General features: G+C 41.0%; 1 protein-coding gene across 4 annotated transcripts in view; it reads right to left on the reverse strand.

Moving 5' to 3' along the window:
* TRAK1 (trafficking kinesin protein 1) overlaps positions 1-22,105 on the reverse strand; it is a 290,199-nt gene that overhangs the window by 39,563 nt on the left and 228,531 nt on the right. For all 4 annotated transcript variants that reach the window (XM_081969801.1, XM_081969800.1, XM_081969799.1 and 1 more), the window contains 2 exons: positions 1,997-2,073; positions 88-324 (listed from right to left, as the gene is read on the reverse strand). In XM_081969801.1, the coding sequence (XP_081825927.1) occupies positions 88-324; positions 1,997-2,073 (314 nt within the window). The remainder of the gene's footprint in view (positions 1-87; positions 325-1,996; positions 2,074-22,105) is intronic.

Here is a 22,105-nt window from a genome sequence, read left to right on the forward strand (position 1 = left end):
GAAGGTGAGGAAAATGGAAGAAAATCATTAGGATAAAACTGTTTTTCGTAAGAGAATACAGTTAAAAATTAGCCATGCATTACTAACCTAGATTCAGTGGATTCCGTTTCTAGGATGATACTATTCATCTTATTGTCTAGCTCAATATTGGAAACATCTCCTCCATAGAAACTGGATCGTGGTGTGCTGACACAGCTAGAAATGATTGAATTCGTTGTGGAAGACTGGTTAGATCCTGGGATGTTCATTGGAGATGGAGTTAAGGATCTCTGCTTTACTACCTGATTGATGTTTCGTACAGTGTCAAACACTCTCTTGTGATGGCTGACAAAAACACATACAGTTAGTATTCTTCCAAATAATATATAAACCACATTATAGTAAATATATAAACAAGCCTTCATCAGCTAATTCCATGAATATGTCTGAAGGACAGCATATTATGACAGCCTGGTTTAAATTTTTAAACAATTATATTGTATCATAATTAATAATGCTTTTTGGCATCATACTGGCGACATCATAGCACAAATGTCTTTGAACAAAGCTGGCTCATGGCCCTTGAAATGGAGATGAGCACTACCCCCTATAATCAGCAATGACTAGTGAAGAAAAATCCGCAGGGACTCCTTCAATAATGCTTTTATATTTTAAAAACAGTCTTCAAGAAGAATAGGTATGTTACATCTTAACACTGAAGAAAGATTTTATAATTCTTTATAATTAAATAATTATAAATTCTTTAATTATAAATTAAAGTTTATTTATAATTAAAATTATTTATATATATGGAAAAGGGAAGGGCATATAGCAGTATCTTCTTCATAAAGGCTGCCTGTTTTTAATATAATTGACCTGTTTTCTTGCCTAGATAATATCCCAACTTGACTAGCAATAGTTTTCAGACTCAAGAAATTTATATATGCTATGTAAGATCCTTCATAAGTATTATGCTAGAATATAGATTAATATGATTAAATGGAAAAAATCTATTATGGTAAGCTGCCACATAGGTAATCTATGTGGCAGTACAGTAATTGTACTGAACTATTTACATCTCTCCCCTATATTCTGACTACCAGCTGTCATATTTTATTGTTGATTTGATTTCTTCCACGTATATATTGCCTTTCTTTCAGAGGTTGCAAAAACAATATAGAAAGATTTCCAGATGGTTTCAATGTCAAGGATGACTCAAACTCAAACCTATACTTGTTTAACTTGACTGAATCTCAAAGAACATATTACTGCAAACTCGTTCAGGTAAGCTCAAGCTATGGAATACATACAGTATTAACCCTATTTTACCTATTTTACCATATCTGGCAATGCACCAAGTAAAAATGTTGTAGGTACCTATCTACATGACTCCAGATGTTTTAGACCACAAATCTCAGTAGCCCTAATATTGTCAGTAAACTATGACTTGTAGTCTAGAATTTCTGAAGGACATTTGCCTATCAGTATTTGCCATGCAAAACATCTGTTGGAATGGAAGTTCTCTCTCTCTCTCTCTCTCTCTCTCTCTCTCTCTCTCTCTCTCTCTCTCTCTCTCTCTCTCTCTCTGTGTATGTGTATGTGTATGTGTATGTGTATGTGTGTGCCTCTGTATTATATTGCTTCTGTGAGCAGTGATTTTGTACTTCTGGATTCTGAGTTCTGGTTCTGGCTTCTGCTATATGGTATTGTTTATAAAGAATTTTACTTATATAAATGAATCCTGCTGAATTATTTACTTGTGTGCTGGTTGGATTACAGCAAGTTCCAATATCTTCCCTCCAAACCCCACCTTAAATAAAATGTTACTGTCTACTTGCAATACCTGTAAAAACCTTCCAATGTTCCCAACATTTTCTTATTTAATAATTAAAGAATTGACATTTTTAAAAGATTGTTACAGTGGATTGTCTAAACATTTTTACATGTACACAAAGGTTACTGATTATTAGTGTTAAATACAGCTTTTCTACAAAGTATTATAATATATTGGTCATACTTTGAATCTGAGCAGTCAGTATCATCCAGATGCAGTTCTTTTCGCATTGATCCTTCAATTTCCGCAGCTAAGGAATCCTGTTGAGACAATTTTAAATGGGGTGAGAGCACATTATTCTCTCATTCTCTCTCTCTCTTCTCTCCCTCCAATATACAAGAAGGTGGAGTAGAAGGAATCAATTTTCAATTTTTGAAAAATCCTGTCATTATTTAGAAATGACATTTCTATATATGAATATTTAGCATTTCTAGCTGCTGCTACAGTATCTGCACCAAAAATACACATTATATGTAAATAAATGAATCTAGATGTTTTTCAATATTAAAATTTACAGACATTCTTGGAAAAAAGTATTATGATAGAGATCTCTAACACCTATGCAGCTTTATCTTAATTCATATTTTCTTTTTGAAAAAAAGGACTGCCTCAAACATGGTAATAATTGGCCCTAAAAATAATTTTTTTGAAAAGGAAAGTAAGTAAATTATCATAGCAAACAAGTACCATATGTATAAAAAAGTTAATGAATGAGTCACTAGTCAAACTCTGCAATTTTATTTAAAAAAACTCTCAATTACATCAGTAGAAAATCTTTTATAGGTGGGCATAACTATTTTCTATATAATAGCTTCTGGTCATTAAGTAACTGAACCAGAAGAGTTAGTTGTATTATAGTATCATTATTATGGTTTATTGCAGAGTCAACCATTTTTATCCATTGAGTCCTTCCCAAGAACCTGTAATAAGATGATGTTGTTTGATGATGTTAAAGGTATCACTGTAGGATGGTAAGCTATTCCTAATAAAGATGTCTTTTACAATTGACTGGTGGGGTCAATGCTGATGTTGTTCAATTTGTGCTCCAGTTATTTTGATATTTATTTTGCCACATTTATTCTACTTCTATTTGCAGGTCTCTGTATTTGTAATTTTCTCTAGTTGTCTTCTATTCTGCTGTCTCCAGGGTTAGTTCATTATCCAGACTTTTCAACAGTTTAAACTACGGGGTATTTTGCGGCAAGGGCTTGCTTGTTTGAATTTTAAAGTCCCAGAGCACTTTAGCTACTTCATTTTCTAAAGATACTTTGATTTTTTAATAGAAACCTTAGTTATTTCTTGTAGGCAAATGGTATTCAAGTGTATCATCGTTGCTACTTTGTCCTGGCATTGCTTGTAGTGCAATATATATATATATATTGCCAAGCCAAGACTAGGGTTACATCCCTGACAACAATCACATTGTGGGCCGTATCATGATGTGTCGGGCTGTATGTGATGTATCAGGATATTTTTTACCTTTGCAAAGCTGAGGTGAGCGTGGCCTGTGCATACTGTATCTGGCCCCCAGGCTGCCACTTTGACAGGCCTGAACTAAGTGGTCCACTATTTTTTCAGTTTCTTTGCGGAAGCAGTGTTTACTGTCTGCTACTATCAATTTTGGATTTATATTTATTTGTTCTTAAGGTTTGGTCTTGTGCAGTCAGAATTAACCCATCTGTCTCTTTCCTCAATTTTCCTATTCTTACTCCAGGACTTATCTTATTTGCTTGCTATTTTAATCTATGTAATACTTTGCCTTATCATATCTCTTTTATATTCTACAATTGGTCTTTCACATAGGACAGTTCAGTCAATAAGGTTTATGATATACCATCATGTGTCTACTTCTGTATCCTAAAGTTATTCTTCCAATGCCCTTTTTCTTATTGAACTGCTTACTATACTTATAACATTCCATGCACATCTATTTTCTTTGTTAAATAGAATATGTTAACATCACTATGTAGATAAAGAGCAAGATTCATTATTTTTCTAGTTTTTAATTTTAGTTTTAGGGCTTTTAGTTTTGTTTGAATCCAATCCACTATTCCAGCGGTGTATTTAATTACTGGAATTGTTCAAGTGTTAATCACCTTGATGGTATTTTTTTCAGCGACTTGGACATAAAAATATTATTTGCTCTCATGTATTTATTTCTAATCTTATTGATTTTGGTGTGCTTGATATCAGTTTGAAAGATGCCCACATATTTGTAGTGATCTCTTCATCCAGATTCTTGAGGTTATTTTCATAGCACATCTTGGGTCCTTCAGTTTTCACTGTTTTTCCCTTGCTGATTGGTGAGGGAGACAGATTTGTCAAGTTTGAACTCCACTGCAATATTCTGGCTGTATATATGGTCAGTATTGAATAGTGATTCTATTTCAGATGTATTTTGATCTTTCATATAAATACTTGATAGGTATCGCCTGAATTGTTCAAAGTTCAAAATTACAACAGGATTAAAAAAAATGATATGACCATTTTTCACACTTATGACTGTTGCAGCATCTCCATGGTCACCTGATCAAAATTAGGATGCTTGGCAACTGGGATTAATTTATGATGGTTGCAGTTTTCCAGGGTTATGTGATCATCTTTTGCAACCTTCTGACTAGAAGAATTAATGGGAAAGTCAGATTAATTTAATAATCATGTTACTAACTTAACTGCAATGATTCCCTTAATAATTGGGTCCAGAAAGGTCTTAAATGAGGCAAACTCACCTAATTTACTTTCTTGGTTAGCAGTGGAAATTTTGGATTCATCCATGGTTATAAATTGAGGATTCCCCGTAGTGTTGATAAAGGAATCAGTATAATCAGCAGCAACAGCAATCGTGAAAGTAAACCTCCTTGAAAGATTCTCTCTTGATATTAACTATCTATGGTCTATCAACGCTGACCAACAATTATGTCTTCCATTGTGCCATTGATCTTTGCATATAACCTCAAGTTTCTACTGCTTGCCATTATTTCTAAGCAACTAATCTATTCATGTGGCACAGTGCTAATTGCCATCTTGTAATCAATCCATGATACATTCAAGTTGTTCTTCCTTCTCTTGCAGTTTTTCAGAATAATCTTGTCAATTTGGAATTGATCTTTGATTCTCCTGTTGTTTGGGCCATGTTCTTTCTGCTCAGATGGAAGGAGCTTGTTTTCAAATAGATGCTGTTAGACTGCATCAACTACTGTGTTTTCCCAAAAACACGACCTACCCCGAAAATAAGCTGTAGCCTGATTTTGGACGATGGGCATAATTTAAGTCCTACCCAATAATAAGCCCTACTGAAGGGGGCATAGCCAGCACAGCCTGTCACCGCAGGGAGGCTTGGCCCTTTAATCACAGCCCGCGTATCAACTTTAATCACAGCCTGGCAGCTGCTTCTCATTCTGTCCCTCTGTGGAGACCTCCCAGTGCAATGCTCCCAGTGCAATGCAGCTTTGGAGAAAACTTCCATCTTCCATGCACAGGATTGCAAGGCTGAAGGCTTTGGAGGGAGCATTTTTGGGATGTGAGTCTGTGCGCAGCTCCCCAAGGATAGAACGATCAGCAGGGAAATGGAGGGGGGGATTTTCCTGCTGATCGGAGCAAGGCGAAGCTTCCAGCCTTGCAATCCTCCACAGCTACCCCAACCCAGAAAAAGGAAGGCGCTGATGGGAGGGCTGTGGGAAGTCCTGGGAGTTGAAATCTACAAGTATTTAAATGGCCAAGTGGCTAACCCTTGCTGCTGCTGGCTTCTTTGCCCTCCTGGCAGAGCTGCTCTTGGCAGCAATGCAGGACTGCTCCTGCCTGGCTAGGTTGAATCATCCCAGATTTAAAACCTCCAAAAACCTCCTGAGTGCTGGCCAGGGCCCCTTTGTGAGCCCCACCTCACTCCAATGTAAGGCAACAGTAGCCTGGCTGCTCCCTTCCCTGACCTCTCTGGTGCTGGAAGCTAACTGACAGGCACACACCCAGTCACTCATTCATCCTCCCCATTTCTTCCTCGCTGGCTGAGATCAGAAGGCCAGAATCAGTGAAATGGATGTCCTGCTGGCACCTGGGAGAAGAAAATGAGAAATCGGCTCCCTCGCAACACCTCCTCTCCCTCTTCTCCTCCCAGGTGGCGGTGGCGTGTCTGGCTCACCAATTCTGGCTGGCTGATCTTGGTCGGTCCATAGCTACAAGGTGAGCTGCGGAGCAGAGGGACCCTCAGCTGCGAGGTTGTCTGGTGCCATGGGCAGGGCGAGGGCTGGCAAGGGTGTGCCGGAAACATCTCCAGGCGCCCGGAGAGACAGAACTTCCAGCTCTCACTGGCTCAGCTTATCCGTGGGCTGCGGTTAAAGGGCTGAGCAGCCATGAGGTGACCACACTCACCACCTCCTGCACCTAAAAAAAAACCTCCCCAAAAAGAAGCCCTAGCCATTGGGGGGGTGTTAAAAGAAAATAAGACCCGGTCTTATTTTCAGGAAAACATGGTGCATCACCAGTTAGCAATTTGAAAATTGTTGGTAAGCAGGAAATTGGTTTATAATTGCTCAAACTGCCCATTACTGAATCTTTCATTATCAGGTAAGTTTTACCAGATGTTAACCAATCTTCAATTTCACCTCCTTGCTGTATGTTGTTAAACTGCTTAGCAATGAAGGGTGTAGACCAGTCAGAGGTTTTAACCAAAACCCACACAGTTCATCTTCACTTGGTACTGGCCAATTCTTGATCTTCCTTGTCCTTTTCTCTACTATTTCCTTCATCTTTTTTATTCTTATCCATCTCGTTTCTTGTTGCTTTCTTATTACATGCCTTTGGGTTATGCCTAACTGTACCCAGAACTGCACTATTTCTTCTTTGTCAGTGTTGACTGGTTCATTGCAGTATCTTCATGGATGGATTTGTGGAAATGTTTTTGATTTGATTGAAATCTGAGTTTCTACCTATAATGTGCAATTCAAGCTTTGTATCTGCTGATCTTCTTGGCTATAACTGTTATTTGCTGCTTTATTATGCTTTCTTATTTCTAGGCAATATTTCTTGAACAGCCAAGGTAGAACAGTAGTTAGAGTGCAGTACTGCAGGCTAGTTCAGCTAACTGCTAGCTGTAGTTTGGCAGTTCAAATCTCACCGGCTCAAGGTTGACTCAGCCTTCTACCTTTCCGAGATGGACAAAATGAGGACCTAGACTGTTGGGGGGCAATATGCTGGCTGTAAACCACTTAGAGAGGGCTGTAAAAGCACTATGAAGCAGTACATGAGTCAAGTGCTATTGCAATTGCTGTTCTAAATGATCAGTTATTCTTTGCTTCATTTCTTTTCTAGTAGAGGCCTTTGTTCTGAGGACAAAGCAGAGGAGAGAATGACTAGTTTGGGAATTAAAACTATTCAGTAACTAAATTGGCTTCCTCTATTGCTCACTTCCCGTTTGCCTCTACTATCTGAGCTATTTCTGGCAAAACTTCAATTTCTTTGCCCTGGGTAGACCTTTGCAGTTTTTTCAATTCTGCTTTTATGAATACTTTATTTCATATTATAAATCAACATTGGTATGCTAGTTTCTATTCTGTTACTTGATTCTAAATGTTGTTATTTCCCAAAGTGGTGCATTCTTTTCAAATATCCTCTTCTTGTTGGACTTGATTTGAATAACAGATTATTTCTTGGTTTACACTATTTGTATATTTGCAATGGGTTAACAACTTTTTTTCCAATATTCCTGAAGCTGCTGGCCTTGGTTGTTCAGCCAACAATAATGGAGTCCAGAAACATAAAAAGGACTTAAATGATATCACCAGTCTAATGGTACTAGTGAGATACAGTTGGTTATCATCAACATGTTTATAATATCAACTCTGAATCTTCGGATAATCTCTTTCAGTTACGTCATATACCATATTTTTCGCACTATAAGACACACACACACCAATGGTGAGTGGAAATGTCTGAGCGAATATTGTGGTGTAGGGCAGGGGGGTGCTGCCAACTGTCACCGCCGCCGCTGGGGAACACTGGAGCCTTTGCTGCTGATCAGCTGATTGGTGGTTAGATCGGCCTCTTAGAATATGCCAATCAGCTGTTCTAGGCGATGATCACTGCTGCTGTCAATCGCTGCTGCCAAATGGTGGCGATCAGCAGCGGCATTCCCCGCTGCCTGGAACAGCTGATTGGCGGTATACCAGGAGGCTTATTATTGGCTGCAAAGTAGAAGAAGGGTGATATCTCAGTATAGCACCCATTGTGGATCATGAGTGGATCTTTAAAGAATCCTTTGCAGGGTTATTGTTTTTTTCTGTCTAAGTGGGAGACGTGGCATACAAAAGGGTAGAGGGGAATTGTTAGGCTATGATTAACCAAATAGTAGTCTTCCAATATTTGAGGGGTTGTCATAGAGAAGATGGGGTGAACCAATTCTCCAAAGCACCTGAGGGTAGGAAAAGAAGAAACAGATGGAAATTTATCAAGGAATGATCCAATCTAGATGTCAGATCCCTAAAAGTGATTCTGCCATTCAATTGGAAGAAGGGGGGTGACGACTTGGATTCGATTAATTAGTATTGCCTGTGGCAACAGGTATTTTATAACTTGCATCCTGGTGCCAAAGTGCCCTGAAATCTTCTCACCTCTTGGGGAATGTATAGGAGGGATGGCCATGTGGGTTGTTCCACTTTGATAGCCAAAAGAAGATGAGAATGTATGCTTATTCATTTCTCAGGGCAGTTGGTAAAGTAACATCTTTACATCTGTGGATTGGCTAAATCTGCATCTGGTTAAAGGGAGGGGTCTCTACTGCTTTAATTCTACTTGCCTAAGGGTATTCAGATGCTGCTTTAAATCCATTGCTGTCACTTCTGCTTGATAAAAGGTTCATTTTGAAATACTTCGTTTCAAGAGTATTTACTTTCTTAAGTTAGGAGGTCAGACAATCCTTATAGAAAACAGCATTTGCAAAACAGTCAACCCGGAGAAGCAATCGTTGCTCTACCAAGAGGACCATGCAAACCATGTCCGAGCAAAACAGTGTGCAGGGAGAAGATGAATGGGGAGGGGGAGACATCAACCACCACCCAGATGGATGCCTGCTTTCTGTACCCCGTCAGAGAGGATAAGGTGACCCTGGAAGACCCCCAAAGCCCCACTGATCGATTGGTATCGGGAAGAAAGACAGTTGGGATGGGAGAACCAGAGGAGTCATCCTCATCCATGGTAACACACGAGGTAACATCCCGACACACGAGGGAGGACACACTCTGGACCTTGTTTTTGTCTCTGGCCAGTGGCTGAGTGATCTGGGAGGAGGGGACTTAACCATCACTCCCCTGTCATGGTCAGATCACTCACTCATCCGTCTTGACTTCCCTGGTGCTACCTCCCGCTGCGGGGAGGCGGAACCGGAAAGTTCCAGATGGTTCCGCCCCAGGCGCCTGATGGAACCTGATAGGTTCCAGACGCAGCTTGGGCCACCTCCTGTAACCTTGACCCGCCCCCGGGTAGAGGACCTGGTAGTTGCGTGGAATAATGCAACTACCGGGGCCTTGAACTGGGTGGCGCCTTTGCGGCCTCTCCGGCGGCAACGATCCACCCTAGCCCCTTGGTTTACCGAGGAGCTAAGGGTGATGAAGTGCCGCAAGAGACGTCTAGAGAGTCGTTGGAGATCCTCTCGCTCCGAATTTGATCGAACACAGGCACGAGCCCATTTAAGGACGTACCTTGTGGCATTGAGAGTGGCCAAACACCAATATTGTGCCACTCTCATTGCATCCGCGGAGAACCGCCCTGCCGCCCTGTTTCGGGTGTCCTGCTCCCTCTTGTTTCAGAGGCCGCGGGAGGCCCCCCTACAGGGCAGGGCAGAGGAATTTGGTAAATATCTGCAGGATAAAATCGCTCAAATCCGGAGAGATTGGGTTCCTGTCAGTGATCCAATGGAGACGTCCATGGCGAGTCTTGAGGTATCGATCTGGGAGGAGTTTGACTTGGTTGCCATCGAGGATTTGGACAGATTGCGTTTACGACTGCGACCCACCACATGTTTATTGGACCCGTGCCCCTCCTGGCTTGTACTGGCATCCTGGGAGGTTACACGAGACTAGCTCCTGGGCCTAGTGAATGCTTCGCTGAGCGAGGGGTCTCTCCCGGCCGCCTTGAAAGAGGCGGTGGTGAGACCCTTGCTCAAGAAGCCTTCCCTGGACCCTTTGGAGCTGGCCAATTATCGTCCTGTCTCCAACCTTCCCTTTTTGGCGAAGGTTGTAGAAAGTGTGGTGGCCTACCAGTTTCCACGACATCTGGAGGAAAATGATTATCTAGACCCGCGCCAGTCCGGCTTCCGCCCCGGTCACAGCACGGAGACGGCCTTGGTCGCGTTGGTGGATGATCTCTGGAGGGCCAGAGACAGAGGTTGTTCCTCTATCCTGGTCCTATTAGACCTCTCGGCGGCTTTTGATACCATCGACCATGGTATCCTGCTGCGCCGGCTGGAGGGGCTGGGGGTCCGGGGCACCGTTTTGCGGTGGTTCGGCTCCTACCTTTCTGACCGGACGCAGCGTGTGTTGGCAGGAGAAGAGAGGTCGACCCTACGCCCCCTTACTTGTGAGGTGCCACAGGGGTCGGTCCTCTCGCCACTCCTCTTCAACACATATATGAAGCCGCTGGGTGAGATCATCCGTGGTTTCGGGGTGGGATACCATCTGTACGCTGATGATACTCAGCTGTACTTTTCCACCCCGAACCACCCCAACGAGGCCATCGAAGTGATGTCCTGGTGTGTGGAAGCCGTACGGATCTGGATGGATGACAACCGACTCAAGCTCAACCCCTCCAAGACGGAGTGGCTGTGGGTACCAGCTCCCCGGTTCAGCCAATTAATTCCATCATTGGCCATTGGGGGCATTCAACTTGCCTCCGTGGAGCGGGCGCGCAATTTGGGCGTCCTCCTGGATGCCCGGCTGTCCATGGATGACCATGTGACAGCCGTGGCAAGGGGGGCGTTCCACCAGGTTCGCCTGGTGCGTCAATTGCGCCCCCTACTGGACCGGGACGCCTTACGCACAGTCACTCATGCGCTGGTGACGTCTCGCTTGGACTACTGTAACGCTCTCTACATGGGGCTTCCCTTGAAATGCACCCGGAGGCTACAGTTGGTCCAGAACGCAGCCGCGCGGGTAATTATGGGGAGTACTAGGTACTCCCATGTGACACCGTTCCTGCGCGAGCTGCACTGGCTTCCTGTGGTCTATCGGGTGCGTTTCAAGGTTTTGATAATAATCTTTAAAGTGCTCCATGGCTCAGGACCTAGTTACTTGCGGGATCGTATTCTGCCCCATACATCCCTGCGACCAATCCGCTCGCACAGAGAGGGCCTCCTCCAGGTGCCGTCCACAAGACAGTGTCGGGGGGCGGCGCCTAGGAGTAGAGCCTTCTCTGTGGCGGGCCCAGCCCTGTGGAATGACCTCCCTCCGGATATTAGGAATACCTCTGACCTCCGCTCCTTTCGTATTAAGCTTAAGACCCACCTATTCCAAGCAGCTGGCCTGGCTCAACTTTGATCTAACCATATCGCTCCTGACGGGCTTTTACTGGGTATTTTAATTATATTTAATTATCTAGGGGTTTTTAAATACTGTATTTTAATTGTTTTATTTATCAGCCGACCTCCTCGTGTATGTCTCGGTATATGTCTCTGTTATATGTTTGTTTTGTCCATATTTATTTCATATGTTTCATTGTACGCCGCCCCGAGTCCTTCGGGAGAGGGTGCGGCTAAGAAATAAATATTTATTATTATTATTATTATTATTATTATTATTATTATTATTATTATTATTATTATTATTATTATTATTATTATTATTATTATTATTATTATTATTATTATTATTATTATTATTATTAACCGAAATCCAGGGTAGAAATTGGAGCTAGAAACCCTCTCTGACCAGAAGGAACTAAATGAAGCATTGCTGAGAGAGGATCGTCTGAAGAGACATATAACCCAGTTGGTGATGAAGACTGGAAAATTTCAACATCCGAGGGGAGCCAGAAGAGAAGTAAAGAGGGGCTGAAATGGCAGAAGTCGTGAAGAAGTCCTCCAGGATGTGCTGATCAAATGGATGGCACAGCAGCAGCAGCAGGGAGCCCAGCAAACCCTCCCCTTGGCAATGCATGCACTGAGGTCCATACCCAACTAGCCCCGAGCCCCACAACTGGAAAGAAAAACTTCCTCCCTTAGGGTAAAGTTTGATGGGGATCTGCAACAATTGGAATTCTTTGTGACACACAGGCTCACATACATGCAAGAGTATAGGCATTATTTCCAAAACCAAGGGTCATGAGTGCGAGTTGTTACCCTAGCCCTGGAGGAAGCCATTGCCAGATGGATGATGACCCTACATAATGCCAACGCACCAGAACTGCGGAACTTCGACCATTTCATGATGGCCCTGTGACTATATTTCGAAAAACCCCTCACAGATCACAAAGCACGCAACCACATTAAAGTTGTGAAGTAGGGACAGGGACCAGTGGCAGAGTATACTGAAGAATTCCAAGACCTCGCGTGTCGAATGAACTGGCCAGAGGACATCCTGGTAACCTGTATCAAGGATGAGCTGAATGACAACCTCTACAATGCCTGTGTAGCCCAACGGGCACCGAACCACTTACATGAGTGGTACCTCACCACTGAAGAAGCTGAGATCGATATGGCCAGAAATCAGTACTGAGTGGGACAAGCGTGGAAGAAATCCCCACCCCAATAGAAACAAGAGTCTTTCAAATTGCAAACCACATTTTCTCAGAAACCTTCAGCCTGTTTCAAGTGTGGAAAGGAGGGGCACCAAGCTGCAGAATGTTGTTCTCAAACACCCACCCGGAAACTAGAATGCCTGTCAGGGCAAAACCCTGAGAAATCTGGCCAACACGGAAAGAAGACTGCCCTGAGGAGTAGGGAAATTGTAGAGTTTCCATCCCCTCCCCTCTTTGGGGAGGAAACTCCGGCATCCCAGCAGAAGGAACCAAACTCATTCGAGAGTGATCCAGAGAATGAACCACTGGTAAGCAACTAATTAAACCACTTACCCCCCCCCTTTTAAGACTGTTGATCCCCAACCAGGACAGGGAGATAAAAATCTCCGCTTTAGTGGACTCAGGGTGCACCCGCTGTTCTGTGTCATCCATTCTCATCTCAATTTTCTCTGTTATTATTAATATCTTTTGAATTTTAAACATAATCATTTGCAATATTAATGTTTCTTTTTCATGTTGCACCATCCTTCCAACTTATAAACACTGCCACTATAGCATTCGAGGCTTTTATCGTATTCCAAACAAGTTTATTATAATCTTTCAAGTCCAAACTTTGCCTTCACTGTAAAAACTCCAAAACAGCAGCTGTATAAACAAACGATGCTCTTTCCACTATCACTCTCAATAAACAAACTGAAAGGAACTCCGATGATCAAAGAGCGGAAAGAAAATACAATGATTCAGCCTCCAGCCTTAAAATGGCAGTGTTACTTTTTCTCTCTCAATTCTTATAGCCCTTTTTAAATAGCAGACTTACGGAGAAAAATTCTCAATTAAAAAAAAAAAACAATTCAATCAAACGTTGTAGAAAAGCAAGAAATTTTTAATCTACAAGTATATATAGAAAAAGTAAAAAAATAAAAAGTAGAAGAAAAACTGAGCCTTCCAATTTAAAAGCAGAAATATTTGCAGAACTTCCATTCGTAAAAAGAGTATTAAAAAAAGGATCACACACTAGGTTTAATGTAACTTAATTTTGCTGCTTGTTTTCTGTTGTCTTCAATTTTAATTTAGTTTTAATTTTCTTTGGGTAGTCTCTTTTCTAATAATAAAATTTCATCACCAATCCAACACACTATTCTCTTCCATTTTCTTTCCGTTCTGGAGCTGTCCCAACTTCAAAAGCTTCAGGGCTGGGTTTCTGTCATCAGGAAAAAGAGCTTCTCCTGGATCAATCAGAGACTACAGTGTCCCTGAGATCAGCAGGACGTACTCTTCTCTATCACCATCTCTTCGGGACGGTTTAGGTCCAAAAGGACCGCCCAGTGGCACAAATATCGACTGCGATCTTGGCGCTCCAAGATCGCACGTTGTATCGTCGCGATGTCAGCTCTCTCTCCCGAATAGTAGGTAGTCTTTTTCTTTCTACGTTTTCTTTGATGTGGTTTTCAATTTTTTTCTATGAGCATTTTTGCTAGATCATTTAGCTCTACACTTTCGAGTTCTTGAACAGGAGGATCTTCATCCTGTATGTTGGTTTCTTCTACTGGCTGATCAGTTTGTTCAGGTGTTGGAGTTTCTTCAGCTTGTTCATCATCACTTGTTTTCTTTTTAGCCAATATTTCTAGATGTTGCATTTCTACATATATGAAAACTTTATGATGAAGCATCTTTGATCCATTAATCTTTGTTTGGTTATGTCACTTTTTGGATGTTGTTCCTTCCACAGTTGCATCATTTTTTTTTTGAAATCCTCTGGCTATTGGTTCTGCTTGGTAGTAATATTTGACGATTTCTCGATTTTCTTCGATTTTGTGCTTTGGTTCCAGTCGCTTTGCAGTTACACGCCCTGGTTCCCTGGCAGTAACAACTGAGCCCTGTAGCCCCTTTTTCGACAGATGTCCAGGAGCCATAGCATCTGAGATGATCCTTGTTGACTCAGGTGATGACCGACCCAATGTGGAATTTTGTTGGTTTCTTCTCATCATTAGTAATGGTAAGTATTGGGTTGGTTCTCAGCACTAAACCACTACTGATTCAAAGACGATAATCTCATAACTGTAGGAACCATACAGATAGCTGTCCAGGCCTAGCCATGGCAGGAAAGAGGCCTACCTTCTTGTTTGCTGGTAGGAAGGCTCAGGAATGGGCGGGGGGGGGGGAGGCCTACATTCCTGTTTGGAGGTAGGAAGGATCAGAAATGGGGGAGAGGAGGAAAGAGGCCTACTTTTCTGTTTGGTGGTAGGAAAAAAAGATAAGAAATGGTAGTGGTGGTGGGGAAGAGGCCTACCTTCCTGTTTGGAGGTAGGAAGGCAGGATTAGGAATGGCGGGGGGGGGGAAGAGGCCTACCTTCCTGCTAATAATAATGATGATGATGATGAGTAAAAAAAACATTGAAAAGTTATAAAAGTTGATTAAAAAATTAGGCAAAAATTATTTATATTTGAAAAAATATTATTTGCATATAAAAACAATGTAGCTAATTTAATATTTAGTATTTAACTCTTTAAAATATTTAAGTGTTACTACTATTAAAGTATTAAGTTTTGATTAATAATTTTGATCAAATAATTTTGATCAAAGAATATTATTTGATATTTAATAATTTTAATAGTTTTGATTAATACTTAATAATTTTATTAATAATAGTTTCAATTAATTTGAAAAAAAATTAAGCAGAGAAATGAAAAACTGGGATTCAAAACATATCAATGTTTTAGGCAAATTGCAGCTGTGCAAATGGAACTCCTTGCAAGGCTTAAATTCTTTTTCAATAGCTCCCAGTGGAAAATCTAGAATGCGTTTTAATATATTGGCATTTTTTAAATTGAAAGCTTCTGCTTTCAAGAACAAAACTAAGAATAAAAAAAGGTTTTAAACAGACCATAGAAACAGGAAGGTTAGGGCATACCAACCATTTGATACTATATTATCAAGAAGTACAGAAATGCGATTCAAACTAAAACTATTTTAGAGCCAAATAATTGTAAAAATCAATGATAGGTTCACAAAAAATGCTTTTCTATAATACAATGCAAAACGTTTTCACTGAATGATATGTTGAATTTGAAAGAATAACATGGCTTTCATAAAAGATATTTCTCCTTTCATTCCTTCAGTAAGGAGTTTATACATCAGGATAATCACTATGATCTGGCTCTAATGTAACTTTTGAGACAATGTATCTTTGCAGACTAAAATATTTTTATAACAACAGGAAAGTTCCCAATAAGACGTTTATTGATGTTAAATAACCATGGTTCTTCTATTGTCAAGTCAAATGATCTTGCTGCAAGTGCAGCACTGACACAATGCAACCTCATGCTGCGAGCAGTGCCATTGATGTGATGTGGCACTTGGTGTCCTGCCACAAGCAGTGGCAGCTGTGTGATGCACCAGGTGGCCTCCTGCCACAAGTGGCAGCACTGGCGTGACATGCCATGCGGCCTCCTACTGCAACCACTGCAGAAGAAGTCAGACAACAGTGTGATAGGTGTCGAAGTGTGGGAGGCCTGGTTGCAGCGATCCTAAACTAAGCAGGTGCGGGATGCATGGGGCAACACCACACCCCCGTCTTAGCTTGATTTTTATGCACATGTTTGCCCCACATCATACAACCAGACGGTGGGATGGAATGGGCGCAGCCTTAATTACAGCTTACTTTTGAGGTAGGGTTTTATTAGGGGCACACATAAAAATTAAACTAGGACTTATTTTCAGGGAAACACAGTACTTACTTATCAAGAGCAAAGATTTAGACTGAATTATATAGAAAGAGCTTAAGATTTCTTGATTAGATACAAACTAATTTCAGATCTAGCTGAAGAAATGGATATAGAAAAAGAAGCTAGAGGGGGAACAATCTCAAAAAGTTGTATTGAAGATGACGGTGTTGCTAAAATATCTGTACCAGAACCTATTACTTTGTCTAAAGATGGAGATTAAGTCTATTAAACAGAATATTAATGGGGCAAAGGCCCCATCTAAGCATTAAAATATTTCATTACCTGAGAAAACTTAATGTTGAGATAACCTGCCTTCAAGAAACACATATTAAGAAAGAAATAAATGATATGGGGAAGAATTTATGATGGTTTAAAAAAGATAAATGGAATTGTCCTATATATAAAACCTAAACTCAAACCTAAGCTAATTATAGCAGATTAATATGGTAGATTTGTAGTAGTGGAAATTGAATTTAATGGAATAAAATCAGTAGAAGTTGGTGTGTACCGGCCAAATGATAAAAGTATATTTTTTGAATATCTAATGGATCAATGTTTATCCTTTTTATATGAAAAGTGGCTTATGTTGGGGGATTGGATCCCCACAGGGTAAATTACCAAAATCCTTTTTTGAGCTAATGGATAATTTAGTACTAACAGACTCATGGCATCACAAAAATGGCTCCGCTAGAGAATATCCTTTCCCCCCCAGAAAGATATAAATCTTTTTCAAGGATTGATATGATATGGACTTCTAAAAATCTTGCAAATAAAATTTTACCTAAATCTTTTTTTGATCATAATCCAGTGCTTTTGGTACTTAGAGGAAAGAGTTAGAATGGTTGAAAAGATCTGTGAAGATAGCAATGCAATAACAGATAATGGTTTTATCAAAGTCTTTTCATAACTTCTATTCCAATTTGTATAAAAGACAGGAGTTAGATATGTCTAAAATAGATGAATATATTTTAAGACAATAGCTGTCTAAATTATCACAAACTCAGAGACAACTTATGAATGATCCAATAACTGCCTTCAAGATGTCAGACGTCATTAAAAAATGAAATCAGGTAAAGCTCCAAGCTTTACAAGGCAATACTATAAGTGCTTTGAGGATGAATTCCTTCAGCCACTAAAGGAATGATACAATGAATAATATATTACAGGGGGAAAAGATAACTCAAATGTGGAAGGAAGCTAATGTTGTGTTGATACCGAAGCAGGGTCAAGATGTTAGAAAGCCAAAGAATTACAGACCAATTTCATTATTAAACAAGGAGTATAAACTCTTTGCTACAGTTTTGGCAGAAAGACTAAAGAAGATTTTACAAGCATGTATACATGAAGACCAATCTGGCTTCCTGCCAAAAAGACAACTAAGAGATAATATGAGGATCGTTTTGCACATTATTGCATAGTTACAATATTATAATGAGAAACAGGCAGCTTTAATATTTCTAGAAGGCTTTTGACAATTTAAATTGGGCTTTTATGTTTAAAGTGCTAGAAGAAATGGACTTTGGAGAAAGTCTTATTTAAGTATCACAAAAAGCAAAAATTGTCATTTTGGAGATTAACTCATGTGAAATTCAAAAGGATATGAGACAAGGATGTCCCTTATCTTCTCTCCTGTTTATCTTAGTGTTGGAAGTTTTGAATAGAAAAATTAGGCAAATTAGGCAATAATGGGTATAAGCATCAAGAAAGAAATTTATAAAATGAGGGCATTTGTTGATGATCTGGTTATGTTCCGGCAAGACCCCAAAAAATAACAGAATATTTGATGAAGAAATTAAATGAGTTTGGGGATTTAGTCGGTTTTAAAATAAACAAACAGAAAACAACAATGTTGATGTGAAGTTTCCAAAAGATGCCCTAATTAATTTACGAGCCTCAAGACAAAGTTCAAAAGAAATCCAGTCATTTATTAGGAGCAACATTTTGGCATGTTCTTCTGCGGAGCCAAATCTGATTTCTGATTAATGGTGTCTGAACTTTACCCCTGTGTCTCCCCTTCCCTCAGTCTGTGTCATAATTCATATCCACCAAAATTTTTTCATGCCTCATACGCCTGCTGTAGAAATCTGAGATCTGGTCAAAGGTATGCATGGAATTCTCCCTCCCTTTTTCATGTCAACTTGATAATAATCATGGAAACCCTTTACAAGTTGACATTCTGCTCCCCTCACTTCTCGAAAGCGACCTGTGTGAAACAAAAACAATTTGAGCACAAGTAAATAATTTAGGGACGCGTCTCTCTCCCAGGCTTGCCTGAATTTTCTGCATGGAATTTTGCTATAAGGCGATCAGCCGGGATATTTCTATTTTTTACCCAAGATGCCTCTGATAAGGGGTAGCACCTCCACTTGATTAAGTATTGGAGTTGTCTCCTATGACACCTTGAATCAAGGACTCGTTGAACTTCATAATGGGTTTGGCCCCCTATGACCACAGGGCTGGGAGGCTCCCGTAGTAGTGGTCTCAGCATGGACCAATCACGGGTTTTAAAAGGCTACTATGGAATGCTGGGTGTATCTTCCCCAGCAATCAAGGCAGTTTCAATTGCATTGTGACTGGGTTGATGATCTTTACTATGGGGAATGGTCCCATAAACTTTGGCCCCCGTTTCTTGCTAGGCAGTTTTAATCTTAAATATTTCGTGGAGATGTAAACCTTCTTTCCCACCCGGAATGTCCGTTAAGAAGCCCGGTGTTTATCTGCCTGTTTCTTATAGGTTCGTGCCACTTTAGCCAGTGCTTTTTTGACATTTTCCCAGGTTGCTTTCAGCATCGACATCCAATCAGTCAAGCTGACTAAGGAGGGCGGATCCCTTGGATACTCAGGCATTAAGACGAAGTCCATGCCATTCACTACTTTAAACGGTGTGAGTCCTGTGCTACTGTGAACAGCATTATTGTACGCGACCTCAGCAAAATATAAGAGGTATGGCCAATTGGACTGCTGATAGTTCTGCTCTACCATGGCGTTCAGTCTCTCTGATGCCCCATTGGTGCTCGGATGAAAAGCTGAGCTAAGACCCTGAGATGACCCAATGAACTGCAGGAACTCCCTCCAGAACTTAGCCATGAACTGGACCCCTCTGTCTGAGAATTATTTGAGGTACTCCATGCAGGCAGTAGATGTGCTTCAGGAACAGTTTGGCCAGCTTGTGAGCCGAGGGTAATCCGCTGCAGGGTACTAAGTGTACCTGTTTGAGAACAGGTCTATTACAGCCCAAATCACCGTGTCTCCCCCACTTTTCGGCAACTCTACTATAAAGTCCATTGCGATCTCCTCCCATGGCCTCGTTGGCTCTGCTACGGGTTGCAGCAGTCTGTGGGGAGGGGGTTTCCTGGTCATCTCTTCATTCTGGCCCAGATGGCACAACTTTTCACGTAACTATCCACATCTTACTTTATGCCACCAGAACGGCCTCTGGACTAAGTGTAAAGTCTTTAGGAACCCAAAGTGGCTGCCAGTTTGCCATCGTGGCTCCTCTGGAGAATTAGGGTGTGTAGGGATTCCGAGACGTAGAGTTTCATCCCCTTCCATGTGAGGTCATCTCTTTTTGTCAAGATGTGTGGATTGTCTTGAAATCAGGGGTCTGCTAGCAGTTCGGTTTTGAGTCTTGTGATTAGGTCTCTTGGTCTTGCCGGTCACGGCATTGCTGCCTGGTGGTCACTTGAGCAGCTATTTGAGTATTTATTTATTTATTTATTACTTGAACTTATTAGTCGCCCCCTCTCCCCACAGGGACTCGGGGCGACGTACAAAAGTATTATATAGCGTACAGAGGAGGTAAGAATAAATAAATAAGTTACAATACCTAAAAAAGTTAAAACCCCAGTGAAATTAACCCTTAAAAACTAAAATTACCAATTAAAAAGTAGTGTAGAGGGAATGATGTTGTCCACCACCTGCTCCCGTTTGCATTTGTACTTGGGCATGCAGGAGAGGGTGTAAGCTAGAAAGTTCCTCCCCCTGAGATGTGCTTTAAAACAAAATTGAAACAGTTGAAGTACTGAGCCTATCAGAATTGTTTGGGTGATAGTTTCCACGGAGTCATGAGTGCCTCCAGATTTTTGTGGTCAGTCCACCCCTTCAAACAGGTGTCTCAAGGTTAGCAGTGCCCATCTCACTGCGAAAGCCTCCTTTCCCCATGCGGCCCATCGTCTCTCTGTGTCTGTGAGATTGTGGGAAATGTTGGCACAAGGTTGTAAGTTTCCTTGATTGTTTCTTTGGAGTAGCACCGTTCCCACTGTCATGTCGCTGGCTTCTGCCTGGATCATGAAGGGTTGCTCAGGGTCAGGATGCTTCAGCATTGGCTCCTTTGCAAACATTTCTTGTGCATGGTGGAATTCACATTTTGGTACCTTGATGTACCGATTGGCTGCCAGAGGTTTTTCCAGTACTTGGCAGACCAGGGGTACATGGTTGTCCACGGTCTCAATGTAGATGAGGATGTCACCCAGGTAAATGAGAACCCCCTTGTAGAGGTGCTCGTGCAACACCTCGTTTATTAACCGCATGAATACCACTGGGTTCACTGCAGTTTGAAAGGCATCACTTTGAATTGAAAGTTCTCTATGGGGCAGTTGAACGCTGTTTTCCACTCATCTCCCTCTCTGATACGTACTCAGTAGTATGCTTCTCTAAGGTCTAGTTTGGTGAAGACTTTTCCCTTGGCCAGATGAGATAGCATGTCCTTTTGAGGGGGAGAGGGGTATAGGTTGTGTATGCACATGGCATTTATCCCTCGAAAGTCCACACAGAATCTCATAGTTCCATCTTTTTTTTTTCTTTGAAGAGGACTGGTGCCGCGACCTGTGGCTTGGCTGGTTTTTTTAAAAAGAATTTTATTGGTTTTTAAACATTTATAGGGAAGGGTAGGTGGTTGTACAAAAAGTTTTGGCAGCTACATCGTGCTGTAAGTAGAAATCTCCCCAAATCTCACAACTTTTACAGAAAGAAAAACAAAAGATAAAAGATAAGCAAAAACAGCATCTTATTATATATTGAAACAACCATATGTTCAATCATCTCTTTTACCACATTCTAATATATCAACAATTAACAATAATATTTCAAATATATTTATTTTTGTGACCTGAGTCTTTTCAGTATTGCTCCCTCCCCCTTGTCCCCTGGCAGAGCCCCTCCCTCCCTCATATCTTGTATATTATCACCTTTTTCACTACCTCTTATAGTTTCATCCTCTAGGAGGGAACTGTGTTTTTTCATGAAGGCCTCTGTCTCCACAACTGAATTAATTATAATTCTATTTCCTTCCCAGAAAACCAACATTCCTTCTGGCAATAACCATCTAAACCAAATTCCTTTATTATATAATTTCTTTGATAAGGAGGAATACTTCCTCATCTTTTCTCTATTTTTTTTCGGAATTTGTTTAAGAATGGCAACTTCTTTATCTTTATATTTTAGTGGTCCCCCCCTTTGGGCTCCCAAAACCTCATCCCTCCTCGTCTTCCTAAGAAATTTAACATGGACTTCCCTTGAAACATTATGTGTTCTGGCATATTCTGAATTGATTCTATAAACCAGGTCCATATCCCACCACAACTGTTCTTTATCTCTCTTAATGTATTCTGCTAAGATTGTACACATAATATCCTTAAGGTCTTCATCTTCTGTCTCAGGTAGGTTCTGGAATCTGAGAAAAAGGGACATTCTTTCAAGTTCCATCTTTACCATGAAATTTTCCAGTTCTCTATTCCCCTTCTGAGTTGCCTTCACCTCTTCCCTCAGCCCAACCATGTCCTCCTCCAGTACTCCAACCTTCTGCTTATTTTCTGTTGTTTGCTGCTGTGCATCTCTGAGCTGCTCTTT

Source organism: Natrix helvetica (genome assembly GCF_964273705.1).
Source record: "Natrix helvetica genome assembly, chromosome: Z".
Classification (NCBI taxonomy): Eukaryota; Metazoa; Chordata; class Lepidosauria; order Squamata; family Natricidae; genus Natrix; species Natrix helvetica.